The 22,393-nt window shown below is 41.7% G+C and overlaps 1 protein-coding gene across 1 annotated transcript in view; it reads left to right on the top strand.

Moving 5' to 3' along the window:
- Positions 1-7,014: 7,014 nt before the first annotated feature.
- The window catches only part of FER1L6 (fer-1 like family member 6), an 82,266-nt gene continuing 66,887 nt past the window's right edge, over positions 7,015-22,393 (top strand). Inside the window, exons 1-3 of the mRNA XM_074816502.1 lie at positions 7,015-7,142; positions 11,256-11,402; positions 20,893-20,975. Of these exons, the coding sequence (XP_074672603.1) occupies positions 7,015-7,142; positions 11,256-11,402; positions 20,893-20,975 (358 nt within the window). The remainder of the gene's footprint in view (positions 7,143-11,255; positions 11,403-20,892; positions 20,976-22,393) is intronic.

The following is a 22,393-nucleotide window of genomic DNA, read 5'->3' as shown; positions in this document are numbered from 1 at the left end:
GTCTACTTGATACTGATTACCTGGGACGACTGGCTGGGATGTAGCAGCCTGCCTCTAGATGTCTGAAGTTAGGTGAGATGAATCTGTCACTGGCATCTAGATGTGTGGCAACAGATCACACTCAAATAAAACCCATATTGTGACTATATGGGATATTTCTGTCTTTATCCTCTCATGCTTTCTGATGAAAGGCCTGGCCAGGTGGCTGAGCTGGATCTAGCTGGTGTAAGTGGAGGGACTGTGCTGGTTGACACCAACTGAGCATCTTGCCTAAATTTATTCTTCAGTGTTGATCCATATTTCCTACTTTATTTTCATGTGAAAATCACCCTGAAAGTCTTGTTTCCTGGGATTTTTTTTTCTTTTTTTAAACTGCACCTTTGCAAATATAAAAATTGAAGCAAAGTGTATTTTTCCTGCTAGCTCTTTACTCTTACTGCCTCCCAAGGAGATGAGGTGGATTTTCTGTGTGTTTTATAGAATGTTTGAAGAACACAATCTTTTCAGTGACTGTGGATATCTTAAAATTTAGTGTTTCTGGCTGTGAAGACTGGAGCCATGCAAAAAGCCTGGGAGAACCATTATCCAACCTGCCCATGCAGACCAAGGCTGAGACATGCATGCTGTGCCTGATCAGCAGTAACTCTGGGCTTCTATACTGTTCAGAAACAGAAGATAACTTGATTGAATTTAACCTGTAACAACAGACACTTATGTTAAGTGAAAGTACTTGGCATTTCCTGCAGTTAATGATCTGTACCGATCCAAGGCAACTCAGTTGTGTCTGAACCCTGTTCTTATTGGCTGTGTCTCTTCCAAGCTGTAGCTCAGGGCTTTGGCTAGCTCTAAAATGATGGTTTTAGCCAGCACTGTCAGAAATTCTTCCGTGGTAGAAGTGGCCAAAAAAGGCATGTGCCTTACAATGACCTCCACAGATGGAAAATTACCAGGCTTTGGTGTGTCCCTGCTGAAGGCAAAGGGGTCGAAAAGTCTGCTGCGTATTGTGGCTTCCTCCAAGACAGAGATGTTGTAGGAAGCTCTCTCCACTGAGATCAAACAGCTGTATTGCCTCTCCAAGAGTGTCTCACATTGCTTCAGCTAATGTTCGTTTGTACTGGGCATTTGTTGGTGGCAGGGAATTCTAGAAGATAAAAAAGACACTTGATGTAATGCATTGCTTTTGACAAAAATAGTAATCCTTTATAAAGCCAAAATCAGCTTTCACTTCTCACCTTTTTTTCACATGCCTTAACTATGTCCCAAATAATCCTGCCTTTTGGGCAAGTAGATAAGAACTGTGAGCTATGACTTATAGCCTAGCTTCTGTAGGACCATTAACTTATCTGCCATCTTTAAAAAGGAGTCTATGCTTGGCCTTGCAAAGCTCCCTGAAATCCTCAGAAGAAAGGTTTTCTAGTTATTATCAGATAGATATTTCTGCTGCATTACTGATTAATATATTTAAAATAAACAAAAGGAAGTGTCTTCTGAAAAGGACTTGTCACAGTAGAAAGGCAATAGGAAGCTGGGTGTGATTATTCTGATTAATTTTAGGTATTATATAGGATCTAGGCTGCTTGCTGTCATTGAGGGAAGTGTTCTTCCTGAAAACATTTCACATAAGCCTTTGCTGTTAAATGCTGTCTGGAAGAGCCTGTCTGTCTCCACCGGTCTGCTAGGAGGATCCTGCCTGCTAATATGCAGTGTGTCCTTCCTTTCCTCGACCCCAGCAATGGTGACACAGTGGGTGACTTTTATTTCATGTCTGGGGCAATAGTCCTATTCTCTACAGCTCGGCAGCTCTGTTAGGCACTGCAGCACAAGGAAAGGCAAATCAATTGTGCTAGGGAAGAAATGTTTTTGAAATAGTGGATATGGAAAATTATTTCAGTGATGGACTGCTTTCCTCCTTGAGTAATATGAATACCTTCAGCAAATTTGCAGAAGACACTAAGCTGAGTGGTGAAGTTGATTCACTTGAGGGAAGGGATGCCATCCAGGGGGACCTTGACAGGCTTGAGGAGTGGGCTCATACAAATTTCATGAAGTTCAATAAGGCCTGCACCTGGGTTGGGGCAATCCCCAATATTAGTACAGACTGAGGAATGAATGGATTGAGAGCAGCCCTGCAGAGAAAGTCTTAGGGATACTGGTAGGTGAAAAATTGGACATGAACTGGTAACGTGCGCTTGTGGCCCAGAAAGCCAATCCTGTCCTGGGCTGCATAAAAAGAAGCGTGACCAGCAGGTGATTCTTCCCCTCTACTGTGCTCTCATGAGACCCCACCTGGAGTCCCCTGCCACCACTGCATCCAGCTCTGGAGGCCTCAGTTCAGAAAAGACATGGACCTGTTGGAGCAGGTCCAGAGGACGGCCACAAAAATGATCAGAAGGCTGGAACACCTCTCCTATGAAGAAAACCCGAGAGAGTTGGGGTTGTTCAGCCTGGAGAAGAGAAGGCTCCAGCGAAATCTTGTTGCACACTTTCAATATATAAAAGGCACTTATAAGAAAGATGAAGAAAGACTTTTTATCAGAGCCTTTAGTAACAGGAGAAGGGGCAATGGTTTTAAACTAAAAGAGAGGAGGTTTATATTGGACATAAGTAAGACATTTTTTATGATGAGGGTGGTGAGACACTGAAACAGGTTGCCCATAGAGGTGGTAGACGCCCCATCCCTGGAAGTGTTCAAGGCCAAGTTTGATGGGGCTTTGAGCAACCTGATCTAGTGAAAGATGTCTCTGCCCATGGCAGGGGGTTGGGCTAGAAGATTTTCAAAGGTCCATTCCAACCCAAACCAATCTATGATTCTGTGATTCTATGAATAGAAGATTAATTATTTCTCTTCGTTTATACAGAAGGGGGCATATAAGTCATTCCTCCAACAATCTTTCTTCGTATAGTAGTCTGTGTCTTATTCATGTTTGTTTGCTTTTCTTCTTTATTAAATAGTCCCAGTAAAATATGAATGAAATTTGAAACAAGGGTTTCAGACGTGATCCTTCACAAGAAAGTTCATTCCAAATTTTTATTTGGAGACAGGCTCCTCTCCAGACTACGCAGACAGCTATTTTTGACCAACCATTTCCATCTCTGATACTAACAATGCTTGTGGAAATTGCTGGAGCTTGTCTGCTTCCAAACACCTTGAGAAATACTGCAGTAACCAAAAGTGCTTGGTTCAACCAAATGTGCTTATAGTTGACAAAGTGTGAATCATACCCACAAACAGCAAACGCCTTTGAGTTGCACCCTGTGAAGGCAGGATGCTCTCAGGGACATTGATGAGAAGCAAATATTGAGACGTAAAGATGTTTATTTTAGACAGTAGTAGTACTCTAGTAGTTTTATACAACCTTTGTTTGAACAGCTTCCCTCCAACTCCAGTAAAATGAAGGAGAAATATTGATGAATATGTTATATTGATGACTATGATAAAAGTGGGGAGATGAGATGTTTGTCTGGGAAACTTTTAGGCCCTCTCATCTGAAAGATACAGCTGACTTTGAATGAAAGGGTAATTTTGTGGGAAGTCTGGACTGGTTGCACACTTTCTTTTTACAAGTTTGGATTCTCTGTTACCAAATGGAAACTGAATTGCTGCAGCACCAGTGGAGACTGATTTCCAGTCCAGTTTAAAGGCGTTTGGCAGCATCAGCATGAAGCACATGTACTTGTGGCAGGCCATTGCTACCTCCCTGATCAGCACCTCCAACGGGTCATCTGGTACTGAATGGCAGCAGCCCCGTGTCCTGCTTGTAGCCCTTGGAAGTTCCTTGAGATTTGGCTTGGGCAATAACCTAATGCTCTACAAAAATTGTTCAAGGTGATATTATTTTTTTTTCTCTCTCATGACTAGTTCTGGACCAGAGAAGAAAGGAGTTTATTTGGCCTGGCAGGGTACAGGTTATCCAGAGTGAAAATCAAATCACCCTGGAATGATTTCTGTCTGAACTTGGACACAATTACTGTACCAGCTATTTTATAAAATGCTCAGTTTGGTATCTACAGAAAGGCTGAATGCAACATCTGCTCTCCTGGCTTTCAACAGATATAAGTCTGTTGTGAAGATGATCCTCTAAAATCATAGTGAAGATTAATTTGAAAGTTTTTCAGAACAGGTTATTCTGGAATATATGACGGTTAAGCTCTAGCATTTCACAGTCCCACTGAGCCAGAAATAAATGAATTCTTAGCACTTTAAGACAAGTCGGATACTCATCCTGTTTCAAGACATGTCAGAAACACCTGCTACTAGCCTCTTCATCTAGGAGCATCTTTTACATTGGTCAACGACTGTCTTGTTACTCATTCAGACTGGGACTGAAGTAGGCACAATAAGAACAGATTTATGATGGAAGGATAGATTTAAAAAGGAAAGAGATCCAACATTGGTGATGTAGGATCACAGGGACATAGGAAGTGAAAAGGTGTTGTCAGCACATGAGCAATGCAAAAATCATTACTTTAATCTTATACACAGGCACCTGTAAACAGAAAACTATATTATGTGCTCAAGAATTGGCAGTAGCTTTTGGTAAAGCTCTGGGAGGGCAACCCACATCCCTTATCCTCCACATCTGCCCATCAGGATCCTTGTGTGTGCCCAGTGGGTCTCTTGTTGTTGGACGACTGTATTTGTCTTGGTAAGGTGAGCTACAACCTTTCTGAGACTGGAATAACAAAAAGGCTCTCTGCCAGGAGGAGTGACTTCTGAGCTGGTTTGTGCTCAAACACCTTTTTGTTTATGGAAATCAACCTTCTTGGCCTCCTGAACAATGTTTAAACTTCATGTCTACTTGGTAGAGAATCTCACCATGTGTGTGATGAGCTCAGATGCCAAACACTTCCCACAGCACAGTCTGGTTTTGTTCCTATGCCAGAAACGATTCATTTAGGACTAATACTTTCATGCTGAATAGCCAATGGTTATGTTCCAGTGCAAACAACGTGCTGATAAAACAGAAGTATCTTCGCAAATGTCACTGCTTAATTGGCATTCACAGAATATTTTGCTTTATCTCTGGAGAGTGATGAACCAGCCAGCAGCTTGAGGGTCGTATTGGCGGGCTGTAGTTTTGAGCCATGAGTCCTAATGACTGTACTGAGTAGAAGACAGAGCCTCGTTTCCCTGTCAGAGCATGGGAGAGCTCACAGCTCTGTCTTTGGGACCAACAGGGTTTGGTACAAAATAGGGTGGCCCTAAGGATGTTTCAGATCCGTGGCCCAGGCAGGATTTGATGGGACTTATTATTCCTCTCCTCTTCTAGCTCCACGGTAATTTGCTGAAAAATCTTGCCAACGGTATCTGGAAAGTTGAAGATTAAGTATGTTGGGAGTACTGTAAAATAACAAGCCCCTTGGGGAGAACTAGGATGCACAGCTGAGCTGCAAAACATGGGCTTGAATGCTGAGACCTGGCACCGACTGTGAAGGGTTGAACCACTGCCTCTGAGAAATGGCTCGGTAAGGGATACTTGTCAGCCTGACTTTATGGGAACAAAGCTTGCTCAGGAATGGTTCCTGTCCAGGATGGAGACCCAGGCTTGTTTTTACACCCACAGGGTACTGAGGTATCAGCACTGACTATAGGCTGATTATAGACCCCTCCTGGCTGACCCGGCAACGAGGATTCTCTTTGCCTTGCTGTTTGAGTGGGTTTCATTGACAGACCAGCACAGACCCCATCCTGTCACTGATGCTTCATTACTTTTGTAGATACAGTAGGTTTTTATGACATTGCAGAAATAGAACCAAAGGCATCAGCAGCAGTCTGAGCCACTTTGTGTTGCCTGATCTGTACTGCAGCATCTGCTGTACAAGCAGGTAGGTGGAAGGGGAAGCAGGGGCACAGAGACCTGCCAGCAGCTGCTCGGCTGCCTTGAGGCAAAGTTGGGATTACAATTCAGGGTTCCTGAGTACCACCCCCTCTGCACTTCAGTATGTTTTTCTCTTCCTAAAATAAAAATTTCTCGTAAAGCAAGTGCAAAAAGACTGAGTTGATATCACAAATCCCTCTGGGTAGGGCACTGAATGTGATACTTCACTTCCACAAAGCATTTATTTTAATTTTCAAATTTGAAATCTTTTCCTTTATATCAAAGCATCCATTAGTTCAATATTCAGGAAGAAATGCACTCACTGGGGGTAATCCAACAACACTGCCCCATACCAGACAGGTCTTGCAGCAGTCAGCAGATTCTGGCTCTCCATCCCTGGCTGACCACCCTGCAACACGCTCCCTGAAGCTGCCAGAAGCATCGGGAAAATGTTCCTGTTGTGGTTCTGTACTGATGCTTCCATATCTGCCCTTCTCTTGGCCCATGATCAGCTCTGCAGCATCACCTACAAAAGTCAAATTCTGCTTTTTTATACTTGGCTCTGTCAAATCTTTTTACTTATTTTCAGCTGGATCGTTAGCTAGATGCTTCTGCATAGTTTTTAACACATTGATTCTTCCCTTAAAAATTACAGTAATCCCATTTCTAGGGCCACCCAGTTATTGAGATAACACACCAATTTATACCCGCTGAGGAGGCAGCCTATTTAAGCTTCTCAGTTTTTCTAAGTATCACTTTTTCTCGAACCAGGTTGCTCCAATGCTTTGAGGACTCCCCGGCAGCAGACAATTCATGGTTCATGTTCTCTGGCACGTCACAAAACAGATTAACTCCTGTTTATAGCTGCTTGCATTTGTCAGCAACATGTCCAGTTTGGAACCATTTAGAATCATAGAATGGGTTATGTTGGAAGGGACCTTTAAAGGTCATCTAGTCCAACCCCCCTGCAATGAGCAGGGACATCTTCAACTAGATCAGGTTGCTCAGAGCCCCATCCAACCTGACCTTGAATGTTTCCAGGGATGGTGCATCTGTCACCTCTCTGGGCAACCTGTTCCTGTGGCTCAGTGCAGTAAAAGGCATCGGGTCTCTCAGGGTTTTAAAGGTGATTGAGAACGATATTCTGCATGCATTAGAGAAACCAAAACCAAAATATGTGGATCACTAAGCGCCTATGGTAGTTGCGAGGAACCATTTTGTTCAAGCCTTAGATGCACCAGACCAACTCTATAAACACTGTGGTTTTGATCAGAGCCTTCTCAAACAACATTTATGTCTCCCGATGTTCTTCCCATGGGACAGGTAAATGTTTTAAAACCACTAACTGAACAGACCACCCAAAACTACATAACTTTATGGATGTGGCAGGAATGAGGCTGGAAATAGACTCTATATCTTGACTTTCTTCTTATCCCTTCCCTTCCACTGAAGTCTTGGCTTAGTCCAGGACTGATCTACTGTTTTATGAAACAAGAGGGGCTGAGTCACTTTTTTAATGTATTGACTATTGAAAACCTCCCCTTATGTAAGCTTTCTATTTATTTACACCCCTAAACATCCTGTAACTTGGTGCCGGGCACAGCCCCCACCTTCATTTATCAGGCAGCTCAGAGAAACACCCCCTTTGTAAATACAAAGGAGTTTCTGTTCAGCCTCAGATTCATAAAATGAAAACCCCAGAACTTTCTGTTCATCTTGCCCTGTAGCACAGAGCAATTCATCAGGCAGAGGGATTACTGCCCTGTGCCACCTTGCAAAGCAGGCGTGAAAGAGGCATCCGCGCTGTGGCTGGTGGGTTGATGGTCACAGCCTGGTGTGTGTGTGGATTTCTGCTGGACAGCAATGGGACACACAAAGCACAGTTGGCCTTTGAACACGGTGGAGAAAAATGAGTTTAACAAATATTACTACTGGGGATGGATTTCCTAGGGGAGGGGAGAAAGGAAAATGTCACCCTTCAGGCAGTGATTTTGATGTGAGTGTTTCGTGACCTGTAATGGATGGCTGGTGAAGGTAGCGTGCCTGTGGGGCTGTTTGCTGCTGCCTTCCTATGTTAACACCACAGCTAGAACCAGCCAACTTTATTTTACACTGATTTCAATAGGATACTGTCCATCACCTGCTGAAGAAAGCTTCAGTTTTAGCTACTACCTCCCTGAAGCCTGTTATCCCATCCCTGGACACCATGCCCCTCAGTGAGCATTTACTGTGTGCCACAGCAATAGCCAGAACTGTTCTGGTGACATTTTTTACTGCCCTTGATATGATGGCAGGTAGAGACCAGGACCCCACTGTGTTTGGACCAGGATATGTACACAGACAGTCTCTGTCCTGAAGAGCTTTTAGTTTCACTAGTGAAGTGAAAGGGTGAGGTGAAAGGAATTATCAGTACAGTGGTCATAGAGATAGGAAACATCACATAGACTGATTTCAATAGTTCAACATGTATCCTCTATATAGCAGCCATGACTTTTTTAACAATTAATAATAAATGGAGAGGATAGTTCCTGGGACAAGACTTTCCATTGTACCAGATGCTCTGCAAACATGGATTGATTTCAGTATATATATAGACATATATATGGAATCTGCTTCTGCCCTACTTGTTGCACAGCAGCTCCAGAAACATAAGCTTTGAGAAACATGAATGGAAGTTGCAGCTGGAACGTGGTCCTTCCAGGCAGTAAGAGCAGGGTATACCACCCTCTCAGCCTTTTCTTGCTGCTATAGCACTTAGTTATGAAACAGTCAGTGAGACTTCTCCTCCATGCCAAGTCTTGCCAGTCTGGAGGCACAGGGACTGAGGAGCAGTGTACATGTTTACATACATGTCTTTCAGCATTAAACCTCCTCTTAAAAAAGCCCCGTAGGCAGCTCAAGGCAGGCATCCCATGCAGCCTGGGAGCTGGTTTACACCTCTTTGCATGTTGAACCTTAACTGTTAAAGTGCATAAGTCTGCAAATATTTCCTGTACAAAATAAAGCAGTCAAGACATGAGACATGCATAATCTCTACTTTCTCCTTCTTCCCAACAAAGTATGTCCTCTTTTAATCAAGACCTGGTTTTGTTACCATTTCAAAAAGAAAACAAAAGCAAGAAAAGAGGAAAGAGGAGGAAAGAGGAGGAAAGAGAGAAAGAGCAAAAAAGTGAGCAAGCAAGTGAAGGAGAGGAAGGGAGGAAGGGAGGAAGGAAGGGAGGAAGGAAGGGAGGAAGGAAGGAAGGGAGGAAGGGAGGAAGGGAGGAAGGAAGGAAGGAAGGAAGGAAGGAAGGAAGGAAGGAAGGAAGGAAGGAAGGAAGGAAGGAAGGAAGGAAGGAAGGAAGGAAGGAAGGAATGGAAGAGTCTCAAGTAGGCCAGAGCAGCTGCTGAAAGGTCACCTCAGCTTCTGCCACTCACCTACTAATTGGGTGCTCAGTGTAGTGCCTCTGTTTCCAGCTGAGCAAAGGAGATGCTTGCTGGCTTGTTTCATATGTTAAGGGAAGCTTTGTGCTGTTTGAGACCTGGATGGTGTAGGTGGCTATCAGCCTGGCAGGGAGGCTCTCAGCCTTTGCAAGGAGAGTTTGGTTGCCTGCCAAGATGCTGGTGAGCAAAACTGATCAGCTGCTGGTGGGTGCTCAGGGTGCCCAGGACTCTCCCTCCCCAACAGCCTTTTTCCTGCAGAGCTGCCAGTTCAGCTTATTTGGTTGCAAATTTTATGACAAGGTAGTGAAAAACTTCTGTATTGGTAATGAATCATTTCTGAATGCAGCTGGAAAAGGGGTTGGAATTAATGAAATGAAAGGTTTTTGTTTTTTTTTTTTTGGATGCTGCCAGACTGTGAGCAACCCTCCACTGAGAGGGCTCACTGACTGCTCACGGTGTTTAAGATTTCCTCTAGAACCAGAATGCTTTAAAACCTGGCTTTGGTGAATGTGCTTTGAAGTGGCAGTGTGACATGTCCCAAGGGACCGTACTGTTCTGCTGTCAGCTGAGCCTGCCTGGACTAGATGTGCTATTATATGCTATTATACATGTTGCTATACCCTTCCTTAGTGTAGCTCATGCTTTTCACTGAAAAAGTTGTTAAGCCTTTTAAGGGAATTAGATAGCTAAAGCAACAGTAACCTCCTGGGGCATAGGCACTTCATCACCCAAACATAAGACGTGCTCCTGGTGATTTCCATTATTGGTATTTTTTACGATGTCTTGTTTGTGTTAGAAAGAGAAAGAAAATGAGAGAAACTAAGAAAAGAAATTGAAGAAAAACACTTCCAGAAAAAGCCAGAATAAGAACATGGGGCTAACTGTAAACTTCAGAAGGGTGGATGAAAAAAGAAAGTATTTAATTTTCTGCTCCAGTGGAGAAAAGGGGATTTTGCATATGCTTTTTAAAAGTTGTATGAGATATATAATTTAATTACCATTCCTCCTCCTAGCAGAGCTTTGCCCAACTGCTCAAGTCAAACAAGAGTATGATTGGTACCAGTTAAGGGCAGGGCAGCTTCTGGGCAGCTAGGCTGGAAGCTTGCACCTTGTTGAATGGAGGCAGAGCAAATAAACCTGACCTGCAGAGGCAGCTGTCTCCCAGAAGTCACCCAAAAGAAATAAAAGGATGCAGAATTTTGAACATGGCTGATCACTTGGGTTAAACTGCCTAAAGTTGTTTCATTTCCCTGGTGCATTTCTCACTCCAGTAAAACTACAGATGCCATCACAGCAGGGAACATAATTATGTATCTTGGGAAGAATGAACCCCCCGGGGTTCAAATACTTGATTCTGAAGGCATCCTTAAAGAGACGTTCAGCCTCATGGTAATAGACTATCCTCTCTACAGGGCAGTTCCCATCAGACAAGGTTAAGAACAGTGTGAAAATGGTCTTGTGGGAAGAGCAGAACAAAAGAGGTCTTATGCTTCTGTAACCTGTTCTCAGCAAGGACTGGAGTATGTCCAAGAGGAAATGTCAAGGAAGTAGCTGTAGATACAAGACTGGAGCCGAGATTTGTGAATAATGTGAAAGTTTACTGACTAAAAATAACACCTATTAAGCCTTTTAACTGGGGAGATGGGAGGAGTAGAAGGGGGAACCACAATCCAGAGCTGTGCACATTGGGCTGCAATAGAGAAAAGTTAGGCAAGTTATGGATGGATAAAGTGAGAAAATAGAGAAAAAGAAATTATGTTCTTATTAAATAATAACTGGGCATAAATACATGAATACTTAAAATAGGCCTATTTTTCCAGAGAGTGGTTGCTCAGTCTGTCTGAAATCTAAACTTTTTCAAGGTGTCTTGGTGTGAAAATCTCTGTATCCTTTTAGCTTGGAGGTGTGGTTCACTGGCTTGCTCCCGCGGGTCTCTGCAGAGCAAGAGAAGTTAATGTTTGCACAGGGATAAGTCTTTGCTCTTGTTCAGTGTTTACCAACTTGACTAACCAGGCACCACGTTTGCTACCAGCAGGTAGCAAACTTAAATGGTCTTAAATGCAAATATGAGCTTGGAGAGCCTGTTCATTATGTGAAAGGTAGTGACTGGAAGAAAACCAGCAGGATGGAGCCCTCAGCAGTGGCACCTCAGGCCCACAGGTATGTCTAATACCCTTAGGAAATTCTTCCAAGGTTTGAGTTAAATTCAGCTGATTATATTTAAAGACTTCTTGAAGGAAAAGAAAAAAAACCAAGTCCTTCAATACTTGTTTAACCATTCATGGCAGATGTGATTATTGTTGCTGGTATTAATTTATTCCATACTGCCTTGTGCTTTATTTAATAATTTCTACCTGAACGATGTCAAGGGAAGACTTTCTGAGTCCAGTGGGTGATGGCTCAAGCTCCCTGTGGAGGGAGAAAAGGGTTCTAAGAGGTAGAGAAACAGGAGAAATGAACGCCCTGTGTGTATTAACTGCATTCTTTATTTTGTAGGCATATGTTAGTGTTCAGTAGATCTGTTACCCTGCTCTTGAGCATTGACATGAGACAAGTTGATGAATATGACCACTAACTTGCACCTGTTCAGGACATGGCTTCTTTGCTGCTATGACTCATCTGTCAATAAAAATGTCATTGCTTCTCTGCAGAAGGGACAGGATTTGAAAGAACCAAGGCTGTATGTGCCTGGGTAAATGGCCAGTGTTTGCAGAGGTGCCGTGCTGTGGTGCTGCTGTTTCTGAATCCTTCTCAGAGCTTTGAAGTTTAAGACCATTTGTGGCAGGACTGTGCAAAATTCAAGTTCAAATTATAGGTTGTTCAGAGTGTTTTTGAATATACCTGATATTTCTTCTTCCAGATCATCTTTTAGTCATTCTGCATATAACAGCATCTAGAGAAATAATATTTTTCTAATTAAAATGCTAAAATCATGGAAGAAACTGTGTCAAACTGTAAGGTCTCCTTCACCCCAGTTTCTGCCTCCAAAGAGGGGCCAAGGGTGGATACTTGAGAAAAGTCTGTGAAACAGGTATGAGCAAGTGATCCTGTCCTTAGCAGTTTCATGGACTTAAGAATTTTATGAGCTGGATGGATATCAGTCCCTCTGGCCACAAATTCCATAATTTTACCTGAAATCTCTTTGAATTCTTTGGTCTCAACAACCTTCCTTGCAATGTATCTTATGATTTATGTGTCTCACTGAAAAACACTTCTGCTCATTTGTTTTAAGCTTGTTGCCTGATAATGTCATTGAGTGCTCCTGTCTTGTGATCTGGGGACTGAAACTGAGAAACTCCTTCTCTGTTCATCTCTCCAGGACGCTCATTATTTTATATCTCACTTCCAAACACCACTTCAGCTGCAGTTAGACAAAACAGTAAATCCAGGTAACTCTCAAGAACATGGTGATCACATAAGGCTGTGCTAATTGGGGATGAACTCACCTTCCTGTTCAAGTGCATTCCGAAAACAGATTTTTTTCACTATCAGGTTTTATGCTGGATTAGGTATAATTCTGGCAAAAGCTTGTGTGCTTTGATCATTCTGACAGAAATGGGATAATAAACCCATATCAGATTCAAATCTAGTATGACTGTCAGGTGAGTCAGCCATGCAGAGATTTGGTATTTATGATCAGAGAACCACCAGAACGTGAAAAATACCCTATGAGGTCAGATCTAGTATCCATCTGGCACGGTGCTCTGTCTCCAGCAGTCACAAAAGGAGATGATATTCAGGGAGAGCACATGAACCTGGCCACTTTCTGTGGTCCATTCGTCCCAGCATTCAGAACATTTTTATCACGAGTGTTAATGAATACATCCCTGTCTGGTCCTTTTAGTACTTTTAGACCTCTTTCATCATGTGCATCCTCATTCTAGTGTTGTGGGTTTTGCTGAGTAACAAGCAGCTCTGCTTTCACCTTATTCACCAGCTTAAATTTATAAACTTTGATCCTATTCCTACTTAGTCATCCCTTCTCCAAATGAAGAGTCCCAGCTGTTTCAGTCTCTCATAAGGTGGCTTCTACCACCTTTTTTCTGTGCCTCTTCTAACCCTGTTATCTTTCTTGAGATGTGGAGACCAAAGCTGCATGCAGTATCTGAGATGTCAAACTGAATCATTCTGTGATCCTGTCTTACGATCTTGTGAAGGCTCACCAGTGCTTTAGAGGCAAAATGACACTCACTTCTGTCTTCTTAATATCCATCCTGACAACACCCACCACTGTGTTAGGTTTTTTTACTGATGCTGCACACTGAGCTGCTGACTTCGTAGACCACCAGTGATGACTCCAGGACCATCTCTTTGAGTTTGATTGCCAGTTCAGCACTTCTCAGGCATACTTGATTATCTTTACCTCACTGCACCACCTTAAAAATACAGGCTATCATCTCTTTTCCAGGCTGAATAGACTGCCAGGAGCCATCACCCTCCTCTGATCACACCAGTATTTTCTGCACATTGCTGAGTTTTGAGTTCCTTCTGAGAGGGGCAATCAGAGTGGCAAGCAGTAGCCAAAATGCAGTAATTTAGTGGCATATGATCTTCTCTGTCATATTTTTAATCTCATTTCTTACATTTCTTAATGGCTGATTTCAGTTTTTCACTGCTACAGTGCAATAAACTAAAGTTTTACAGAGAATTATCAACAAAGCAGACTTTCTTTCCTGAGTTGTAATAGCTAATTTAGAGCCTGCTCTTGAATGTTCAAAGTATAACTAATATTGACAACCATATTGTCACCTTGCATTTTGTTTTCTTATTGATGAGATATTAATAGCTGAGACAAGACATATAATGTCATAGTATCACACAGATGTGAAAAACGCCAGAACTTCAGAACTGATACCTATGTGTGTGTCACAGCTGGTTCTTAAACAGTAGCTTGTCATACAGGATTGTGTATTCACCTTTTTGAGGAGCTGAAGCTTTTCTATTGCAAATCCTTGGACCTGTCAAAACAATGGAACTAGTGGGAAATCAGGAAAAATGGAAACAAGACAGCTAGTGAGAGCTCTGGGCTGTGAAAGAACCACAGCAGAAATAATGGATTTTGGGATAAAGGGAATCTCATTACTGAATCAGGATAAAGTATCTGACAATATACTGTATGAAGCAACCCTGCACTGGCAAAGGAGATAAATTAAATGAATAAACAGTCAAAGTCTCCCTTTAACTTCTGTAATCCTGAGAAAAGAAAGCATAAAATGAGTGCATTGTTAACTATTCATTAAGATGTTTTTTGCTTTCCCTATGTTCAAGAACACAGAAGATATTTTATTCAGCCCTATTTGACAATTAATATAATGCAATAAATTTCTTCCCTAGGGCCTCATCTATTACCACAAATGACATACTAGCATAATAAAAATGTTTCTGAATTAACCAGTTATGCTCACTTTATAGTTTTAAATTGATCAGGCTTTTTATGTTGAAGCCACACCTTTGCATTCTAATTATGTTTTACTCTTTGAAATGAGTGGTTTAAATTATGAGGTAATTTACTTTTCCTTTAAAATTCCTTGACTAGTACATATCGGGAAAGTGGTAAAATGAGCCAATAGTCTTTCTTATGTTTTTGCATTTAAAAAGGAAAGAGAAAACATTTTTATAACCTAGAGAATAAGGTTCTTCTTGCTTGTGTTTATCTGATGAAAATGATAAATTATCATGTGGAGATAATTATTCATCTAGTTCAACACTGTTTGATCTACTGCAAAGCTCTTTGGAAAATGAAGTTATGTTGAAAGATGCAGAATTTTAAGGATGGTGCCAAAAAGTTTGCAGAGTCTGCTGCTTCCAGGGAGGAAGGGGCTTGGAGAGGTGTGTGGGGGGGGAAGCAGGGCAGCTGCTCCAATAAGGATTTTCTGCTACCAGGGTCACGCTGGCAACTTGCTCACCCTGTCTACATGAGGGCCCCTGGATAGTCTCAGGAGATGTACTGGATAAAAGAGGGTTTGTTTCTGTGTCTGCCCTCTGTGTTTCCAAACCTCACTCCCTGGTTTTGTTCCTCTGTGCACACCAGGAGCAGGGATCACATGCCAGCACTAGGGAAGGGCATCCCAAGGCTCATGGCTATGAAAATGGACCTTGACAAGCATCTTGGTCTAATGCAGGTTAAGCCCAAGACTGGGTTTTACTTGAACAAGAGGTAGAAAGTTGTAGTGAGAGGGGGGCCTTGTGGAAGGGGACAGAAGGTCTCTCCTCGAGTCTGTGTTTAGATGGCTCAGGTTATTCTTCTGACATTATAACCAACAGAGAAGCAATTTCTGTCATTCTACAGTGTCTAGAGTGCCCGTTTGTCTCTGGATGATGTGTGACCATTTCCACAGCAAGAAGCTATTCTCTTCATACATCAATTCTCTGAGCACACAGACTTCTGGAAGGATTTTGCTGGAAGAAGAAACTAAGTTTAAACAATGTGGAGAAAGTCCAAGGAGATTCAGTATTTAGTAAGGTCACTTGTACTTTCTTGCTGACAACTCTGAAGTGCTTTTTTTTTTGCCAGCTTTCCTTTAAATTAGACAGCAAATTGCAATTTTTGGATATCTAAGAGAACATTACACAGTGCAAGAAGTGATTATAAAGTCTCTGTGATGACTGGACAGCTTAAATGAAAAAGAAAGGGTTTGAAAGGATTTTTTTGGAAATCTAACAAGCTGGAAAGCTGGAAGCTACCATGGATAAATCTTGATGAGAGGAAAATACAGTTTGTGAGTCTTTTTCAAAGAGTATGAAGATTTATTCAGAGACACAGTGGACCCATGGCACTGATAACAAGAAATGAACCTTTGTATTCATAGATTTCTGGTGCAAATCCAAGATGGTCTGTGTATAGTCAAATGCTGTGGTATGGTTGGTGGCCACTCTTATTTACTATTTATATCAGAGAAACCTCAATGCATCACAGTCATAAACCAGGGCTCACATTGTCACTGTGCATATGCAGAGGAGAAAAATTTCTCATTATTCCAGGTTTTTTAACAATCCCCATGTGGAAGGAGCTGGGACACTCAGTCCTCTTTGAACCAAGAAATGTTCTTGATTAGTTGAGATGGCTAATTTTTATTTGTTTCTAATCAAGGCACTTACAATGGGAAACCTGTTAGTAGTCTGTAGGAACTCTTTCCTCCACCTTCTCTTTGGACATGAATTTGTTTTATTGTATCTTAAATTAGCTTGTTGAATCCAGGAAGGAACAAAATCCTTATTTGTATTTGTGCATCATATAACATATGGGGGATAAATCTTCACTGAAGTTTGTCAGTACTACCACAATAATGACAACCTCCAACCTCACCATGGATCCAAGACTGATGAAAGACTTTTTCTACACCCCAAGTCTCTCTTATTTCCCAGGTTCTTGCGGTGTCATGTTTGTGCCTTGCTGACAGCCAGGAGGTCTTGTGAGGAACATGGGAGATACTTTTTCATGACATCTTCGGGGTCTGCCTAGAGGTGGCACACAGTTTTATGCCTGGCTTAGGGATAACAGATGGGTGTGAATAATTTGGGGGACATTATCAAATCTGGTGAAACTGCATGGAAGACTGAAACTTTCCCTTCTTGGCAACATTTTCCTGTGAAAATTTTCACAATCTTGGGGACAGGGGAAAGAGTAATTTTCAAGTTTTCAACAGCTGATTGAATTTATATCAAAGATTCAGTGAAAAGAAACATTCTTTGTGGAAATTTGAAGATTACCTTTTTTTCCCTTTCCAAGAGAACAAACTTCCTGTTGCAAAAAGAGTATCCACAGAACATTTTAAAGAAGCCTAAATGATTTTATTAAGCATTGTGGATGTTACCCATGGGCACAATATTTGGAGCACGTACACTGTCACTGGATGATAAAGAGTTTACATATCAAAGTGATGGAGCCTCTCTGCTGTGAGGGATCGATACCTTCATTTTCCTGAAAACTTAATTTACTTAGTGAAGACCTTTACAGAGAAGATTCTCTCTGGCAAATCTCATGTATAACGAAAGCTGCCCTGCCATCTTGGTGAACAAACCCACGGTCTTCTCCTTTCCCATAGCTGAGCCTTGCAAGTGGCTTGTGCTTGTTGCCTCTCCAGTGCTTTAGAGGGATACTTCTCTGTGTGGTCACAGCTGCCCTTGGCCAAGGTAACCAGTGGGGCCAGGGGTGCAGGAGAGCTCAGGTGCACCCTGATGCCTTTCTGTGCACAAACCTCTAACAGACTAAAAAGCTAAGACTGAAATCTGGTTTGCCTCAAAGATAGATTTTGCTATTGGCACCTGTGGAGTTATCTCAAGCTTGGCTGTTTCTCTTTCTGTCACTCTGTGGCACCTTCTGCAGTTCTGTCTTTAAGAAGTTTCAGTGTTACATAAACATAAAAATCATGGAAGGCAGACCAGGCTTTATTAATGACCATTCCCTCCAGTTGCCCACTGACTCCTGCTTTGCTTGAGCAATTTTTTGTCTTAGTACTACACTTCCACTCATACTGATTTGGTTTTGGCATTCTCTGGCACATGGAAGTTGTGCATTTTCTGTGATTGTGCCCAGCATTGCTGACGTTCCTCTTGGGCCTGGCCAGCAAACTTCATTTGCTTGCTCTGAATACAACTTTTAAACGTTATCAGCTTCCCTTTCCAGTTTGCAGTAACTTTTCCTCCATAGCTAAATGCACCTCAAGTTTGCAGGTGATTTCAGATGTTTGAGCACTGTTTGCTGTTAGGTGTGCTCAGCTCGTAGGTGCCTGCTTGTTTGAGCTAGTTGGGCTGTGTGCTTCCCCAGGTAAGTTTTTATTCCTACAGCAATTTAGGCAAACAAGTCCTCTGATGATAGGGAGAAAAAAATGTGCTGAATGTTTTTCACTGCATGCTTGTGGCCAAAGAGAACCTGAAAAATGTTGCCATTATACTAAATCCTTTGTGTTTCCACTCTCACCACCTGGTTTGTTTGTCAGTAGAGTTAATAGCACAAAATTCTCAAGCAGCTTAGGTTGTTTCTCCCTCTGAAATATGCGGCTTATTTGTTTCCTTGTAGTATGAAATCATGCCCACAGAGAGGTCCTCTTGAGCCAATGTGCCCGATAATTGGGAAAATAGTACAGAGCAATATGCAAATAAAAGTGAAATTCTAGGTGAGTTGAAACCCATCACTGCTCGCAAATTTGCGTGGGATTTAGTGAACGTTTCAGCTCTCAAAATGAAGTATATTTTCAAAATATAAAAACATGAAATTTCAACATTTCAAAATGAAATGTTTCAGATATGCTGGAATGTTTTTCTTGCCATTTCAAATTGAAAAGGATCAGATTGTCTGCAGACAGAGTCACATATTTCACTACTATTTAATATGAAATCTGAACTATGTTGATTTCAGCAAGCAGATAAGATTTGCAACAATGGGATTTACATTTTCACCATCAAATAAAGCCAAGTGAATTGTTTGCAATGACTTTGGATTTTTTGAGTATAAGTCAGGTTGGTCTGGTTAAGTCAAATGATAATTCTACAGGCTTTTATTTAGTGAAAATAGCCTCTTGAACTTGGTTTGGTTTTACTGATTTCTTTACCCATTTTTTCTTTTTTGTATTAGTTCAGACATTCAAAGCCAAGAGTTCATTATCACCCACTCCTATTCCAAGCACCATTCAGTTTACCATTAAGGAATAACTTTTGTGTATGTTTCCTGCATTGTTATGACTGTTTTAACAGACCTTGATTGGCAGCAAGAAAAGACATGTGCAACTGTAAGGGTCATTATTAAGAACTGGTTTGTGTCCTCCAGAAACCTTCAGAAACCTGGAAAAATTAAACTGCATGCTCCAGTGCTCAGAGATTTGATTTCCATTCCCCAACCCCCTCTCGAATGGTGAATCATGTGGCTTAAAAACACACACTTTGTGAAAGGAAGAAAAGATGAGAAAAACATGAAGATAAACAAAAACCAGCCAGTCCTTTCCCAAAGTGTAAGGATATCTGTGCTAAATCTCTCAGGGAGGCAACTGCAGGATAGCCATCTGCTTCCCACCCCTTCTCTAAAATCTTCAGTTGAAAGTGGGTCTCTGGGCACAGCTTTAATGCAGAAAATGGTGTTTCTCTTCCATGTTGCTAAGAATGGATATTGTGCTGAGCCCTGCTGTGGGGCAAGGGGAAGAAATCCCATCTTCTTCCCACAGCTTTCCTTTTCTGCAGTGCCTTGGCTCCTGCCTGTGTATCAGCTCTAGAGTATGGTAGAGCAGAAGTTGGAGCAGTAGGTCAGGTGTGAACTGGAGACTGTTCAAGTTACTAGTCTTGTAGTCATATTTTGTTCCATGCTTGCAAAATGTCAGAACAGTATTGGTGTCCTATTGCAGGACTGGTGCTCCCAGACCCTGCCATGGGGCAAACAAAGAGTTTGGTAGGATGATGCTGTCTGGCAACCAACAAGGAGGGATGGGTGACTATGGGAAGAAAAAGACGACCCTTTGTTGAGAGGAAAATACTGTATGACATTTGTGGAGTTACTTCCTTTCGCCCCCCTCTTTAAAACCAATTCTACAAAACACAGCTGCTCTTTCTTTCTACTCTCTCTGCTCACTGAAGAGCTGAAGGACCAATGGAAGAGTAAAATAGGAAAAGGACAACCAACACAGACCTCTGAACATACAATCTGGGCCTGCACTGTCACTGGGAGAGGTGCTTTATCTTAGCTCAGCAGCTGTATGGCCTCCCAAGTCAGGGCTGTGGGGAGTTTTGCCATCAGTTTCCTATGTTTTATCTGTGATGGCAACCAGATCAGGGCTGTGCTTCCTTGCCTGTGTCTCACCCCACAAATGCACTTCATTCCTGGATGATTATTGTAGGCTTCTGGCAAGGAGTTGTGGCTAAAACTGAGTTGAATGCAAGGCATAAGGAAGCCCTAATGAGGCTGTAGAGCTGCTTTAGCAGGCATGACTAAAGGATCTGAAAAATGGCCTCGCCAAGCTTTAACTGGTTTGGTTAGTTTTAAGCTGGATCAATTCCCTAATCCAGTATAGGAAGACGTGGGAGTCAGAAAAGCCCCAGGCAGTGGTAGCTGGGCTTGATGCCGGGCTGAAGCATTTCTGTAACATAGCTTGAGGAGAAACCCTTGTCCAAGTCCTGCTCGTGACTTTGCTGTTGGAAGGAAGTGAGAACTAACTAAATAAATGGCAAAAGCTGTTGTGGTGTATGTGTCACTGATACAGTGGGTGTCCTCACCAAGGAAGTTTACACAAATGTTTTTATGTTTGTCTTAATTCACTGCTTTCTGCATAAAACTGCTTTTGATCTGGAACTTGTATTTTTGTGAGAAGCTTTTCTCTCTAGTCTTGTCACAGACTTAAGAATCACATGTGTGGGAAGTCAGTAGATTGCAAATTTACTTTGGATTTCTTTTCTTTGCCTCCTGCTGTCTTGGTTTGAAAAGAAGTTTTGGCTCTTCTCTCAGTATGTTTGCCTGTACACCGCCAAATTTTAAAAATAAACAAAATTAGATGAAGCATAAAACCAGAGCCTTCTCTTGTTTGCTTTCAATAAAAGGAAAATCAGAGTATAATGATGTGACTTGGAAATCAAAAATCCCTTTTAACAACTCCTTCAGTTTAATTAGAGTCCAGCACAGAAAAAGAGTTGAAGATATTGCACTGATCACTTTTCTTTATTTTTTCAGAAAGGGGCTGTTTGCTGGCATGAAGCTGAAGAAGAAGAAAAAAGGCGGGAAAGGGTTGACTATTGCAAACAAAGATGCACTGGGTAAGGCCTCATAAATCAATATTGTAACTGGGAAGAGCAGGTGGGGGATTATATTATATCTAATTTCATGTGAACTCATTTGAATTGTGTTTTAGGACTTACTTAGTATTGATAAAATGGGCAGTAAACTCCTTATCACTCCCAAGTAAACAGAGAGCTTGCTCTTTTTGCATTAACTGTTTTGTTAAGTCCACCTTCAGATTCTACGAGTTCAGACTGCTCTATCTGGTAGAGTAAAACAAAAATGTCAGCCTGACTCTTACCATAGACAGATGACACATTTTTGAATTTTTTTTTTTTCTATTCTAGAGATAGATAATTCATTACAGGTGTATAATTCCTCCAGAAGATCTACTTCATCTAGAAAACATAAGAACACAAACTGAGTAGGCTCTGATGGCCAGATGGGCTGGCTTGATAAAGCTGGGAGCTTTACTTAGTAGCAGATCTCCTCTTAAATGTATGGCAGTTATTTTATTTTTTAATAATTATTTTTTGTTTTTAACAGTTGTGGGTACATCCATAAGACGTGCAGACTTTCCTATTTCTTTCCCTTAACACACCATTGGTTTCCAAGCTAAGGATACATTCCCCTGCACATCCTACCACTGTAATTTTTCTCCTATCATCACAGTTGTGCCATTCACCAAAACCTGCAGTTCAGCTGCAACAGTCTTCACCTTCTGTAGTTTTATTTTGCAGTCTCACACCTCAAATTTCATGGAATTTTTAAAACATGGCCTACTATATGTTTAGTGCAGCCCTTGAATTACAGTGTTGTAATAAACCAGCCATGTGTGTCTTGACTCACTGTTGGGCAGAAACAAGAATACATATTTAGTGCCAAAGGCATTATTTAGCTAAAGGGCACTACTTGTAAAAAGATTCTCCCCTGGTCCTTATAGCAATGGGTTTGGGCTTTTGGAGCAGAGAAAACTAAAGACCATGAAATTTCTTACTAATTACAGATATGTTGGAGTTTGTTTATCTTATGCTCCATGAAATATGCCATGCTCTACAAGATACACTATAGTGTAGTTTGCTTCAGTCTTCCATGTGAGCATTCAGGTCTCTGTTTATTTCAAATGATTGTGTTTGAATCACTGGATAGATTGGGGCCCTTATGCTGCATCTCTGTCTATTTCATTAGTGTCTTTGCTGAAGAGTCTGAACCAGCAAAGATACAGCAATCCCCAGTTCTCTTATCTTGGTTGGGATTTGGGTTTAGGAGACCTACCAGGGAAGTGTGCTGTAGAGGAACATTGTCACTCACTGAAACATTTGCATTTTCTGTTAGTGGATCCATACTGGGGAATAATTCTTGCTGGTAGGCTACGCACAATATACATATGGTTACTGAGGGGAAAAAACGGTTCAGATATTAAAATGTCAGGAAAATGGAGCTATAAAGGGAAAGA

Source organism: Strix aluco, chromosome 1 (assembly GCF_031877795.1).
Source record: "Strix aluco isolate bStrAlu1 chromosome 1, bStrAlu1.hap1, whole genome shotgun sequence".
Classification (NCBI taxonomy): domain Eukaryota; kingdom Metazoa; phylum Chordata; class Aves; order Strigiformes; family Strigidae; genus Strix; species Strix aluco.
The sequence above is the reverse complement of the archived record's forward strand: the minus strand, read 5'-3'. Positions and strand labels throughout refer to the sequence as shown.